Source organism: Dunckerocampus dactyliophorus, chromosome 5 (genome assembly GCF_027744805.1).
Source record: "Dunckerocampus dactyliophorus isolate RoL2022-P2 chromosome 5, RoL_Ddac_1.1, whole genome shotgun sequence".
In the NCBI taxonomy this organism is placed as follows: Eukaryota; Metazoa; Chordata; class Actinopteri; order Syngnathiformes; family Syngnathidae; genus Dunckerocampus; species Dunckerocampus dactyliophorus.
This window is the reverse complement of record NC_072823.1, coordinates 14,278,890-14,291,763: the sequence shown is the minus strand read 5'-3', so window position 1 is coordinate 14,291,763 and position 12,874 is coordinate 14,278,890. Positions and strand designations below refer to the sequence as shown.

The 12,874-nt window shown below is 41.2% G+C and overlaps 2 protein-coding genes across 7 annotated transcripts in view; one reads left to right on the top strand and one right to left on the bottom strand.

Moving 5' to 3' along the window:
* Positions 1-12,874, bottom strand: part of fads2 (fatty acid desaturase 2) — a 34,617-nt gene that overhangs the window by 12,019 nt on the left and 9,724 nt on the right. For 4 of the 6 annotated variants that reach the window (XM_054775689.1, XM_054775692.1, XM_054775694.1 and 1 more), the window contains exon 1: positions 202-368. In XM_054775689.1, coding sequence (XP_054631664.1) covers positions 202-252 — 51 coding nt within the window. In that variant the 5' untranslated portion in view covers positions 253-368. Of the gene's footprint in view, positions 1-201; positions 369-4,587; positions 4,647-5,279; positions 5,469-10,469; positions 10,621-11,805; positions 12,727-12,874 lie in introns of those variants that run through there. The other 2 variants (XM_054775691.1, XM_054775690.1) reach the window with 2 other exon arrangements.
* LOC129181049 (leucine-rich repeat-containing protein 10B) lies at positions 2,615-4,555 on the top strand. The gene has a single exon (XM_054775695.1). The coding sequence runs from the start codon at positions 3,208-3,210 to the stop codon at positions 4,357-4,359; it is 1,152 nt and encodes a 383-aa protein (XP_054631670.1). The 5' UTR covers positions 2,615-3,207; the 3' UTR covers positions 4,360-4,555.

The window sequence follows — 12,874 nt, the reverse complement described above, 5'->3', positions numbered from 1 at the left end:
CATGCAGGCACGTCCTTTCAGTGCAATAATAGACTTCAGCATGTCGTTGTTTTTACATTTTTATTATTATTATTTAATTGTTACATTTGTAGGACAAATGCATCTCACGTTCATCTCGTATCACATTGCTGTTTGTCTGCTAGGCTTTTCTGTCTGCAGATCCACAGCGTTAAAACATAAAAATGAACATTTTAGACTTACACGATGAAGACTTTTCGAGGGCACACTGGCGCACCAACACATCTCATCCATTTTAGAGAGCAAACAACTCAACAAATTCCTGTCACGACTCTTTCACGCTTTCATCCAGCGGAAATTCCTCGCCGATCTTTCGACGGCTTCTGGACCAATCAGCGTTCAGGAAATGTTATAATATGTACACAAGCGTAGACATTATGGAATTATGAATACATTTTCCCTCTAATAAACAGTATTGTGTGTGTATTATTGTGGTTGAAGGTTTTGCATCACGCAGCGCTGCATTTTACTGAGAGTTGTTCTTTATTAACGTAAAAACCTTTGATGCAGTGCAGTGCTACACCACTCACATATTCAATATATTGTTCAAGTAATTCTTTTCCAGCAATATCAGGAAAACCCCCATTATTTTTGTTAAGGCAGAATTCTTGTATAGATTATGAGGGTGTAACTTTCGTCACCTGTGATTTAAGTTAAACATTGTCAACAGCTATGATTTATTTATGTGTAGATAAAAGTAAGATCGGCCTGTGTTTTTTAGGATTTATATTTTAAAGAGAAACATTCTACAGTGATATGACTTGAAAATATAGATATTGCAATATCATCTTGTACCAGCAGTTGGTGCAAACGAGCAGCTCTAGCAGACACCTTGTCCTCACGTGACCCTAAGGAACAGCACGGTAGCTTTCGCTCATTAATCTGTGACCGTTTTAAAAATATGACAACCCACCCATATCATATTAAATGTATATATTTTTGGAATAGCATAAGATAAAACATGTTCCACTATTGTGTCATTGCATACAGTCTGGGTCATTCATTCGTCTCATCAGTCGCATTCATCAGCCTTTGCTCTCTTGTCTGTCTACAGTCGAATGTCCACTGTGTCATTTCGGGGTCGTTTGAAAGTAGTGCAGAAATGTGCAGATCAGCCTTTTGGCCTGCAGCATATCAGACAGGATTATCCTCAAGCAGCCATGAGGCCTGTCAGCCCTCTTCTACTTGTTTGCTTCTAAAGACAGGCCCACTGACCCCAGCAGCCTTCACATGCTTTTTATTTTAAGTCCTCACTCATTTGCACAGTGGTCTGAAACATATCATACTATCAAAAAGTGTTAGTCTTTTACCAGCTTTTATGGGCTTTACATAACAGCCATTGTGACATCATAACACAGCCGAAAGTACGAGCTCTTAAGTAAGGGCTTCATTCAGTTTAGGTTTTACAAAGATCACATTAACATGCAGTTGTTTATTTCCTTTATTGTAGTTTTTGCTTTAATCGTGTATCCATCCATCTTCTATGCCGTTTATCCTAATTAGGGTTGCAGGTATGCTGGAGCCTATCCCAGCTGACTTCGGGTGAAAGTCAGGGTATACCCTGGACTGGTCGCCAGCCAATCGCAGGGCACATATGGACAAACAACCATTCACACTCACATTCATACCTATGGACAATTTAGAGTCGCCAATTAACCTAACATGCATGTTTTTGGAATGTGGAGGAAACCAGAGAAAACCCACACACGCACGGGGAGAACATGCAAACTCCACACGGAGATGCCCATTCGAACCCAGGTCTTCCCGATCTCCTGACTGTGTGGCCAATATGCTAACCGTGCGGCTTCAATCTTGTATATGACCGTACATATTATATATGGTCATGATGCATTGTTGAATTTGATGATGTCCCAGAACTTTTGCACATCATTGTATTTGTGTGTCTGCTTTGTGTCTCAGCTGAAAGTCAAACACAGCTTTTTAACTGGTCAATAAAAAGCTGTGAAAAAAAAGTTGCTCATGTTTGGAGGTCATTTTTTTTTTATCCAACTACTGCTGTACTACTATATTTAATTTACTGCTGTATTTTATATATATATATATATTCCTATTCTTATTATCATTAGTAGTGGTTGTACTATAATTCATTCAGTCATTCATTTTGTGCCACTTTTCTTGTTTGGGTATTGATAATATAAATATTTTAAATTATTGTTGTTATTTACACACTTCTTCTCTTCTTAAAGCAGTTCATGTCCATAGAGGTTTAAAAAATTAACAAAAAAATCATACGGGAATTGTGGCTTGTTTATGAATGCTTTCCTATGTCTTGTGATACTGTACTGAAGTAGACCTGATATGTTTATGATGTATGCTTTTCTAGTTAGTTGTCACTCGGGCTACACTAATTTTACTTTTACAGTTGATTTCATTGAAAAGGTGAGGGAGGGAAAAGAGGGACAAGTTTTTGGAAAGCGAACACACACTAGTACATCCACACACATACTTTATACACTCACACTTGACCATGTGATGTGATGCCACATGTTCCAGTTACACAGGGAGGAGGGAGGGGGAGGAAGGAATGGGGTGAGACAGCAGTTTGAATGTAAACCTCCTCAGTGATGGCGACACCCAGACAGCATCGGAACTACAGCGCCAGTCAGCTTTGCAGTGTTGCTAAAATGCGCATTACTTGTGGATCAGACCTTTGAGAGAACCTGGGCCTCTTTCTAATGGCAACTGCATTAACTTCCATTGTGTGTTTTTTTTTTGCTGCGGGCCAGGTCATCTAGCAGAGCACACGTAGGGCTCCTCATCTAGAGTGGCGCAGGAAGATGGAAATGAGTGAGAATTTAACAGGCTAAAGTGGCACTTTTGTACCTGCCTTACTGGAGCGTGTGGATCATGTGACCTTAACCTTAAGCAATAAGGAATGCAAAGAGAAGAGAGAAGGGTAAGAACTGCAAAAAGTCAACTCAAAGTTGAACTTTATACAGTGGACTACCAGCAATACTATTACGACTACTATTACTACTATTACTACTACTACTACTACTATTTGCACTATTCTACATTGTGTTGAATGACTGCGGGATGATGACAGTTATCGGCCTGAGGCAGGATCCGTTCTTGCAGCTGCAAGCTGAAAACAAGAGTCTAAGTTAGCTTGTCATCACATCACATGACTCTGCTCTGACTCAAGTCAAGGAGTCAGTGGGCCACAGTATGGGAAACTCCTCCGGGAAGGGCGAGGGAGACGAGGAGGAAGAGGAGGAGGAGAAAGACGGGGAAGTGGTAGAAATTGTGCAGAAGAAAAAGAAGAACAAAGACGAGGAAGTTGAAGAGGAGCTTCCGCTCGGTGTGGAGGAGTTGTTGGAGAGTGGAGATCCAGTGTTGGACCTTAGCTACCGTAGATTTAAGCGTTTACCTGCACGTGTTTATGGACTGACGCACGTAGAGAAGCTCTACGTTTGTGGAAACAGCCTGCGCACTCTTCCTGAAAGCATCGTCCAGCTACAAGGCCTGCGGATCCTTGCCCTGGACTTCAACAAGATGGAGGACGTTCCTCTCGCCATCTGCCAGCTGGCCCAGCTCACCCGCCTCTACCTGGGCAGCAACCGCCTCATGACGCTCCCGCCTGAGCTGAAGAACCTGCAGAACCTGCGCTGCTTGTGGGTGGAGAGCAACTACTTCCAGTGGTTCCCCAGAGAGCTGTATGAACTACCCAACCTCAGGTCTCTGCAAATGGGTGACAACCGGCTCAAGACCCTGCCTCCTGACCTGACCCGCATGGAGACTTTGAGGGGGCTGTGGCTCTATGGGAATCGCTTCCAGACCTTCCCCAAAGTCCTCCTAAGCATGGACAGCTTGGAAATCCTGGACCTGGACCGCAACAAGATAACCGAGTTCCCCAGCCTGAAGCGCCTCAGGTCCCTTCGCCTCTTCTCTTATGACCACAATCCTGTCAAGGAGCCTCCTAAAGTGGGCGAGGAGGTGACAGTAGTTGGAGAAGGTGCTGCGGAGTTCTTGGAGGAGCGTGAAGCCAGGAAGGAGAGGCAGCGGAAGGCTGAGGAGCAAGAGGTAGAGGAGTTGGCCCTGGCGGGAGAGGAGCCCATCATTCACGGCATCTTGAAGAACAGCAGCTCTAACCGACCATCATGCGAGGCTGACCTCAAGGAAGAGGAAGACATTAGCTCTCCAATGGCAGAATACGATGGCGGTGAGCTGGAGTATGATGAAGAGGCGCTTGAGTACGAGACGGAAGAGCTGATCTGTGAGGGAGAGGGCTTTGAGTATGAGGGAGAGGAGCTGGAGTATGACAGTGCTCACATGGACTATGAGTATGAGGAGGAGATGGAGGTGAAGGAAGAGTCATAAGAACATTCATCCATCCAGACTGAGATGATCTGCAGGCTGGTGGCCCGCAAGAGACATTTCTTATCTTTAACTCTGCTGCTAATTTAAAAATTCTCATTAACTGTGAAAATGAAAAGTTTCATCTCAGCCTTCTGTCAATCAGAGCAGGACTCAAATAGAGTGTGAGAGTGTATGCGTGTGTGTGTGTGCATGTGTGTGTGAGTACAATATTATTAAATTGCCACCCACCTGCTGAAGTCAGTGTACGTCATTCCTGGTATGAGAAGGCTATAACCAGTTGCTCTCGACTGCAAAAAGAACAATTAATCCCTTTTGGTACGAGGGATGGGCATACAATTATATTAATCAATGACATTATCATGAAAAGTTCTGCCAATTATGTTACTGGTTTGCTCCATTTTTGGGAGAAGAGGCGCTCAAACGGTCGCTTTAAACGTTCCGGGGTTTCTTGAAGTCATTCAGGAAAAACCTCATGGACCTCATGAGACCACCTCTAACCTGCCCCTAGCTAGATGAGCCCTCCCAACGTATACGGCCACCAATTTTCTGTGGACAGCTTTTTTTAAAAAAAAAAGCAGACTTCGCTAAGTATATTAAAATAAAGCCTGGAGCGCTGTCAATTGCGACTGCTATTTTGTTCATTTGACAGATGCAATCCTCAGCGCACCCTGTTAGTACATTTTTTATACATGCAAACCTTTCGTGATCAGGCCCACTAAAAGCACTCAACTCTATAAATTCCAGCATCATGGCCAAATTTTGTTAAAGACACTTGAAATACACTATTGTGGGACCCCTGGGACTTATTAAAAATTGTTGAAAAGTAGTATAATATGGCATGTTTAAGCAAAATGCTCATCCCTATTGGTTCCCTGAGTGCTTCAGGTGGTACTAAACATCAACCAGAAAGAGCACATTACCAGCGCTACCAGTGACATCTGGAATGTCCGGCGAGCAAGCTGACACTATGGGAGCCAACTCTGTCCCATGCTAATGTACGTGGACGTGTTGAGGAGGGATGCAGGAGAGGTGAGCTCTGTGGAACTCGCGGGATATATGGAGGATCGACCCGATTGGACTCCGCAATGGCGAACCTGCCCGAGGGTAACCTAGAGAAAGACATAGACACTGCTTTTATAACTCAAACATTTCACTTTAACACCAGTTCTAACTTGGAGTACTGTAATAAGCCAAACAGGGTAAACTAGTATAGCCTACACATGATGTGTGTACAAAGCAAAGTCCATAAAAGCATGCTTGGATGAGTTTGGTGTGGAAAACCCCTATGAAAACACCTTTGGGATGAACGAGAGCAGAGATTGAGAGATAGGGCCTCTATCAGGGACATCAGTGACCTCCCAAATGTTCTTCTAGAACAAGAATTCCCACACATGCACTCCAGAATGTTGTAGAAAGTCTTACCAGAAGAGTAGAAGCTGTCATAGCTGCAAAAAGGACCTCAAATCCATATACTCCATATCAAGGTATATAACTTTGTACTACATACTTTGCAAAATAATATTCTGTACTTCCAAATGAAGCCTTTTCACAAATGAAAGCTACATGAAAATAGCAAACACCAACACAATACTGCAACAATATAATAAATTAAGATTCAAAAGTGAAAATTTTGAGGAAAACCGCTCTAAAAAATAAATGCAGATAACTAACTCCTCTTCAAAATCTTGTTTACAAATTGTCATTCAGGAAAACCAGCTCACACAGTCGTTCAGTTTTTAATGATTCATTTATGAGTCACATCTATCGATCTATTGGCAGTCGAGCTGTAGATGCTTGGAGAGTATCCGTAAATAAATGTGAGTAAATAAAACAAATACTCTATCATTTTGCTGGCCTCGATATATTAACATGCACGTGCATGTTTGTCTTCGTACTCTCTCTCCACCAAACAGGCTAGATGACTAAGGGTTCACTCTGTGCATCTGTCCGAACACCTGCGTGCGTTGGTTTTATAGCAGAATGAACGGTGTGAGTGAACCCTCCTCTTAGTCATTTAGTCTCTTTCTCCGAGTGAGGAGAGGTGGGGCGCTAGCTGTGTGTCATGTGCTACACGAGCGATGTGTATAAAAAATGATCTGATGTCAATTTCAGTCAATTTGTGACAAAGACAATTAAAAAATACAACACAACACGGTGGAACCTACATTTCAACTGCCATGATTCCCAAAGTATAACACTCACTGGGCACCAAACGAATTTTGCTGCATCCAAAACGTGTACGTTGACCAAACCGACAAAACATTACGCCTCATTAAACATACACAATATTGCTAAAAGTGAATGGAGGAAGTGCATATGTACTTGTAAATGAGCTGATGAACTTCAGTGTATTTCTGGGATATTTCTCAGTCTTTTTGTCAATATTCAGACAATAACAAAAGTGACACTGATTCAAAATCCGAAATATGGCAGTGTCCATGACGCGCATTCCGTTTCAGTTTTCCACTGATCTATTTTTTCTAATCAATACACTTTGGGGAACTATTGTTTTACATCATGTTTCTACATGCATTTAGTTTATTTATTTAAAACCTCGACATTCCAATTACAATGTTAAATACTGTTTATTGTTATTTAAGTTTATTGCTTTTGATACGGTGTGCCAGCATTATCATGCCATATATTATCATTACATTAATGAAAAAATTGTCTCAAAATAATTTAGACAATAATATCGTTTATCTGCAATAATTTGTAGGACAATTATCGTCCAGCAAAATGTGTTATTGTGACAGGCCTACCAGCAAGTCAGTGAAACTTGAGTCTCCGTCGAGCACCCGTTATGCAGCTCGGGCAGGAATGGGAAGTGAGAGTTGATTTAAGGCACGAAAGAGATCTGTTGCTTTTTCCACGAGGCTAATACCTTTATACAACTGCAGTTAGAGCGACAGTTGTACAAATAATCATGTCAACTGGATTCCTTTTTTAATTTAGCTAGGCGTAGCAGGGGTGAGGAAGTGAGCAAGTTAACAGAGTCGTATACCCATGTGTCCCAATTCAGTAACAAAACTTGACAGTTTTGAACGACTCGTTCATGACTCGCACATCTCTAGCATATATGTCATCACGGTTAGTGTCTGTTTTATGTATCGAGTTGTACACCTCTGTGCAGCCATGTAAAAGTGAGTGTTGGATTTAGAGCTGCAAAATATTTATGACGTGCTAAACACACAAGCCCCTACCCAGTGTCAGCGTTGTGTAAGCAGTCCTGTGAGGCCTTTCAAAGATTATTGGACGTTGCCTCATAACCATAAAAGGCAAGTCCACATGGAGGGAGGTTTCAAACGTAAGATTTTGGATTTTAATCACTAAGCTGCACCTCCTTGTAGGTCACAGCCTTAGCTCCATCATCAACTTTGTATACTATACTACTTTTTCCTCCCCTACTTTGACGACACCCTTGTGTCCACACCTCCTCCACCTGTGTCTCTGAACGTGAACATGTCCCTCCTCTCATCTCAGCAGTCATTATTCATGTAGGGCTCCAAGTGTAACGCAATCCTCGCATCTTTTTTCACTTCTCATTGAAAGAGTGAAATATTCATCCCCCGCGCTGAAATATTCATGCTACCGCGTACTCTCATGTGTCTGTCTATCTTCGCTGCTAGTGTTGCCGAGCACGCTCATTCTGATGATTTCTTTATTTGAACTGCAATATTTAAGATTCGAGGAACACAACATTTTGCACATTAACGGGAATTCATTAAATCTCCACCTGTGATCAACTTTATTTCTCATTTTGAAATACCGGTAGTCATTTGATTTTCTTGATAGATTGTTGGCTCTCAAAGTGAAAGAAAAATATGACAAATGCATACTTCGTGTTCAAATTTTTTTTTTTTTTTAATGAACAGTTTGTTGGGTCGAGTCACAGTACTGTATTGACACAAACAAAAGGTTATTTTTACTATAAAAAGTCTGAAAAAGACAGGTCATCTAAAATGTGAGGTCTAAAGATTGTACATGTATACAACAGGTGGCGCCAAAAACTTTTCCCCCAAGGTAGCCTGAGCTTTTCTTCTAGTCACACACACACACACACACACACACCCACCCACCAGTGACCTGGAGAGATGTTCCCATTCTGGGAAAAAAAAGGGTCAAAGACAGGCCAAATTAGCAAACAGAGTTTAGGATGATCATTGAATGTGATGAAGTGTCAAGCAGCTAAGAAATATACTTTATATAAATATACAGGGTGTCCCGAAAAAACTTTAAATAATTTTATCAAAATGTAATACAGTTCGCAATTTACAAATATCATCTTATTGTTCTGTCACCACCTGTTCTCAAACTGACGTCCGTCCTGATCCAGTCACTGCTGACAATGCCAAGCAACGGAATCACGTCACAAAACAATTCCCTCGGTATTTGCGTGCATTCACGTTCAACGGCTGCTCTTAATTCAGCGACTGCTGCGGCTCTCATAACATAGACTTTGTCTTTTAGGTATCCTCATAAAAAGAAGTTTAGCGGTGTGAGGTCTGGGTATTCAATGAAACCCCTCCAATCCAACTGTTTGGAAAGATCTCAAGGAAGGATCTAGGGCTGCAACTAACAATTATTTTAATAACCGATTATTATGTTGATTATTTTTTTTGATTGATTAATCGGATTTGTAAAAAACTAATTTTTAATTTCCGTCTCTTTATTCAGAAATAGAATTGAACTGACAGAGCAAATAAGTGCACAAACACCAGGTTGCAGCTTGACTATTCTGTTATAATAATGTTAAATAATAAATCTAAATGTATGTCAAATACGCTAGGTTCTCTACTTACGAACATCCGATTTGTGAACATTCAGAGATACCAACGCAAGCTGACTGGTCTATATTTTCATGTATTTTGCCTTGTAGTAACTCCATATTTACATATACTGCCACATGCTTGACCAGTAGAGGGCACTGTGACACTGCTAATGGGACCAACAGGAGAGGAAGACGAGAGAGAGCGGAAGGCTAAGTTGTAGTTGTATGATACAACCCGGACAGAGCGTGTGATTAAAGTTTATGAAGAGTTAATAGGCCTGCTTAATTCTACACCACCCTCAGAACACTACCTCTTTTAGAAGAGTCTAACGACGACGACCATTTGTCCTTTTTTCCCCCAATAACTCCTCCTCCTCCTCCTCCGCCACGACGACATATGCTCGACCACTCCTCTTCAAAGGTAAATAACATTTATCATTACGTATTACATCATTTTTATTATTATTGTTTTTTTCATTAATTATCCTCGTTTAATATTACTACTACATCCAAACTCATATTTACATACATGTATACAGTATATGTATACATGTACATGTAGTACCTATATCATTGGTAATATTACCTTTTATTTGACTTACAAACAAATCGACTTGCGAAGTGTCGTCTGGAACCAATTGTGTTCGTAAGTTGGGAACCCAGTGTACTTTGAGTAAAACAATAAACGTACACAAAAATACAATCAATTGCAATCTACCCATTATTTCACTGACATTGAAAAAGAGTGGTTGTCTTATATTCAGTGTAGTCTTATACTGTATTTGGCTTAATGATGTGATATTTCACTGTTAACATATTCTACTATACACATTCATGCCTTATGTGTTTACTGTTTGGATAGGACAAGTCTCTATTTGCCTTCTGTGTGCATGATGTAAGACCAGTGCACTTTTTCACCCTCAGTTGAGAGGGACGACACATGACAGTGATGAAAACACAAGCTTCCTCTGTCCGCCACAGACACCGTCTCGCACTCACTTGCAGTATTTAGCTTTTTTGTTTACTCTCCTCTCATCTTACTCTCGGTAGGTCAGTAAACAAGCAAATGGCTCCCTTGCCTTACACTATTGTGTGGCTGCATTCTGATATGATGACCCCACTTCACAATCTAATGTCTTCCACTACAAAAGCAGCGTTAATAGTAATGTGTAATATCATGGATGTAGTTCGGTGGGGTGTAGAACTGCGCTGCATCATACTGAAACATGAGACTATGTCATCTAACCAAATTATTAGGATCACATTGTCATCATTTGTGGTTTGCCTTCTGTTGACTTCAACCTTCCTGCTCCTTGTCCTCATCATCACATTCTCTCACCATAAGAAGATCATGAAGGTTGTTGGTGGTCAGTGCTGGCCTCTCAGTCATCACCACTGCCTCCTCCTGCTCAGCCATGCGAGACCACAGTAATGGAAACGTCACTAGAAACACTGATGGATGACAAAATCCTCAGAGCGCACGACCAGGGCTGTAAGCACAAATATAAGAAGCAAACAATGTCTCCACAGCCTTCTTTTAGATGTAATGGAATACAACTCAACTGAAAGTTCTAAAAAAAACAACAAAAAAAACAGGTGACCCGCAGTGGATAGTAAATAATGTAATGTTTCTCTTTATTAAATGAGTGCAGGACAGGTTATGTGAACAACTGCCATAAATTTGAGTTACTCTTACTTGGGAGTAACTGGATAAAAACACATTTATCACTGAGCCATCATAATAGCCACAACAATAATAAAAATGACTAGGTGCTACAAAGTTACAGTAATAATGCAATGCATGTGTACACCACTGCAAAGTACAATCACAATAATAATCATACATTACATATCATGCATTATGAGCCATTGTATCAGATCTGATTAGACTGTGCATGTGTCCCTAATAAAGTATCCAATCAATATTTCAATATATTGGTGCTAGCCTATTATATAAGTGGTGTAGTCTTGCAATTTCCATTACGTATTTTATAAAACGATAATTATGGATTTCTCCAGTAAAAAAGATGAGTTCTCTCCATGGAAAAATTCAACAAGCAGTTAAAGTAAGTGACCACTGGATGGCAGTGTGACGCCACAATGGCTGTAGAGAATAGACTCTAGGTTATGTAAAAAATGATGGATGGCGTGAAATTTACATTGACATCTTGATAAAAACGTCCAGCAGAGATATGATGATAACTTCCACCTCTTTTAGCAGAAGAAAATGTCCAGACACCATCTGTATAGCTACATCTACATGCAAATCACATTATAATGTGAGACACCCTCTGGTGTATTTACGACTTAAATTCAAGGAAAAAGAACACTGAGCAGCTCAGCGTGATTCTTCAGACAATCTAATTCTCTCTTCTTCCAAATTAACTCAGCCAAGTAGAATACTCCTGAAACTATTAAACAGTGAGCTGCTTTAAAGCTTCTGTGTGAGATCTAACATGGACAATTCACAGCTTGACAACTTCAGGGAGTTTTTACTAGACAAGGAGCCTCTGGCACAAATCTGACTTTCTCTATGACAGCCTGTTCGTCTTTTGCATTACTCGACCAGTAAATGTGACAATGATAATCACACATATTCCAGACCTATCTTTTCATTCTCCTTGGACTCCCTCCTCCTTGCATCTTTTTTCCTTGGACTCATGCAGCATCCTCACCTCTGTCACGTCACTTTTTGCTCCTCTTCCTCCCTCCCATCTGTCCAAGGCTGCCAGTCTGCATGGCCTATCTTTACCAAGCTGTTGCTTTCATTGCAGTCCCACTGCCATTTTTTTTTTTTTTTTTGCTTGACATGCTGTCATGCCAAGACTGGAGCGTTTCATTATCCCCCCCCCCACACACACACAAAATAACTTCAGGGAAACGCCTGCATCATTGAAAGTGACAGTCTCATTTCCTCCTTCTTTTCTCTTAAACACAATGTGCATATCACTGGCATGTTTCTAATTATACATTCACGTGGGTTCATATGACTGGAGTAGGGCAGGCAGGTGATTTGAGTTCCAGTTAAAGTCACAGCATTGCTGTGGCACCCGCTGCTGTTAACATGTGATTGTTCATCTATGCAAATGTAGCATTCTGGATTTGTTGTGTTTTGCATGATGCAACCTTTCAATATAAGCCAAAATAAATATACACCCACCAGACAAAACATTAGCTACAACTGCACAATCCAAAAGGATCGAATACCAGACCTGTATCAAACATTGTGCCTTTGGAGCTAGACATGTATGGTGGTAGACAACTTTTACCACCACGCATCATCCACTTGTTTATGATACTGTACACAGTATGTGTTGTACCATAGAGGTTGCTTAAGAAAACAAATGGTATACTGTTCCCACAAGAATGAGAAGAATGAGAATACTAGGGCCACACAGGGGTCTAGTGGTTAGCATGGAAGACCTGGGTTCGAATCTCCGCTGGGCATTTCTGTGTGGAGTTTGCATGTTCTCCCCGTGCGTGGGTTTTCTCCGGGTACTCCGGTTTCCTCCCACATTCCAAAAACATGCATGTTAGGTTAATTGGAGACTCTAAATTGTCCATAGGTATGAATGTGAGTGTGAATGGTTGTTTGTCTAGATGTGCCCTGCGATTGGCTGGCGACCAGTCCAGGGTGTAGCTCGCATGCCGCCCGAAGTCAGCTGGGATAGGCTCCAGCATACCCCCACAACCCTAAAGAGGAGACGCGGCATAGAAAATGGATGCATGGATGATATTACTAGC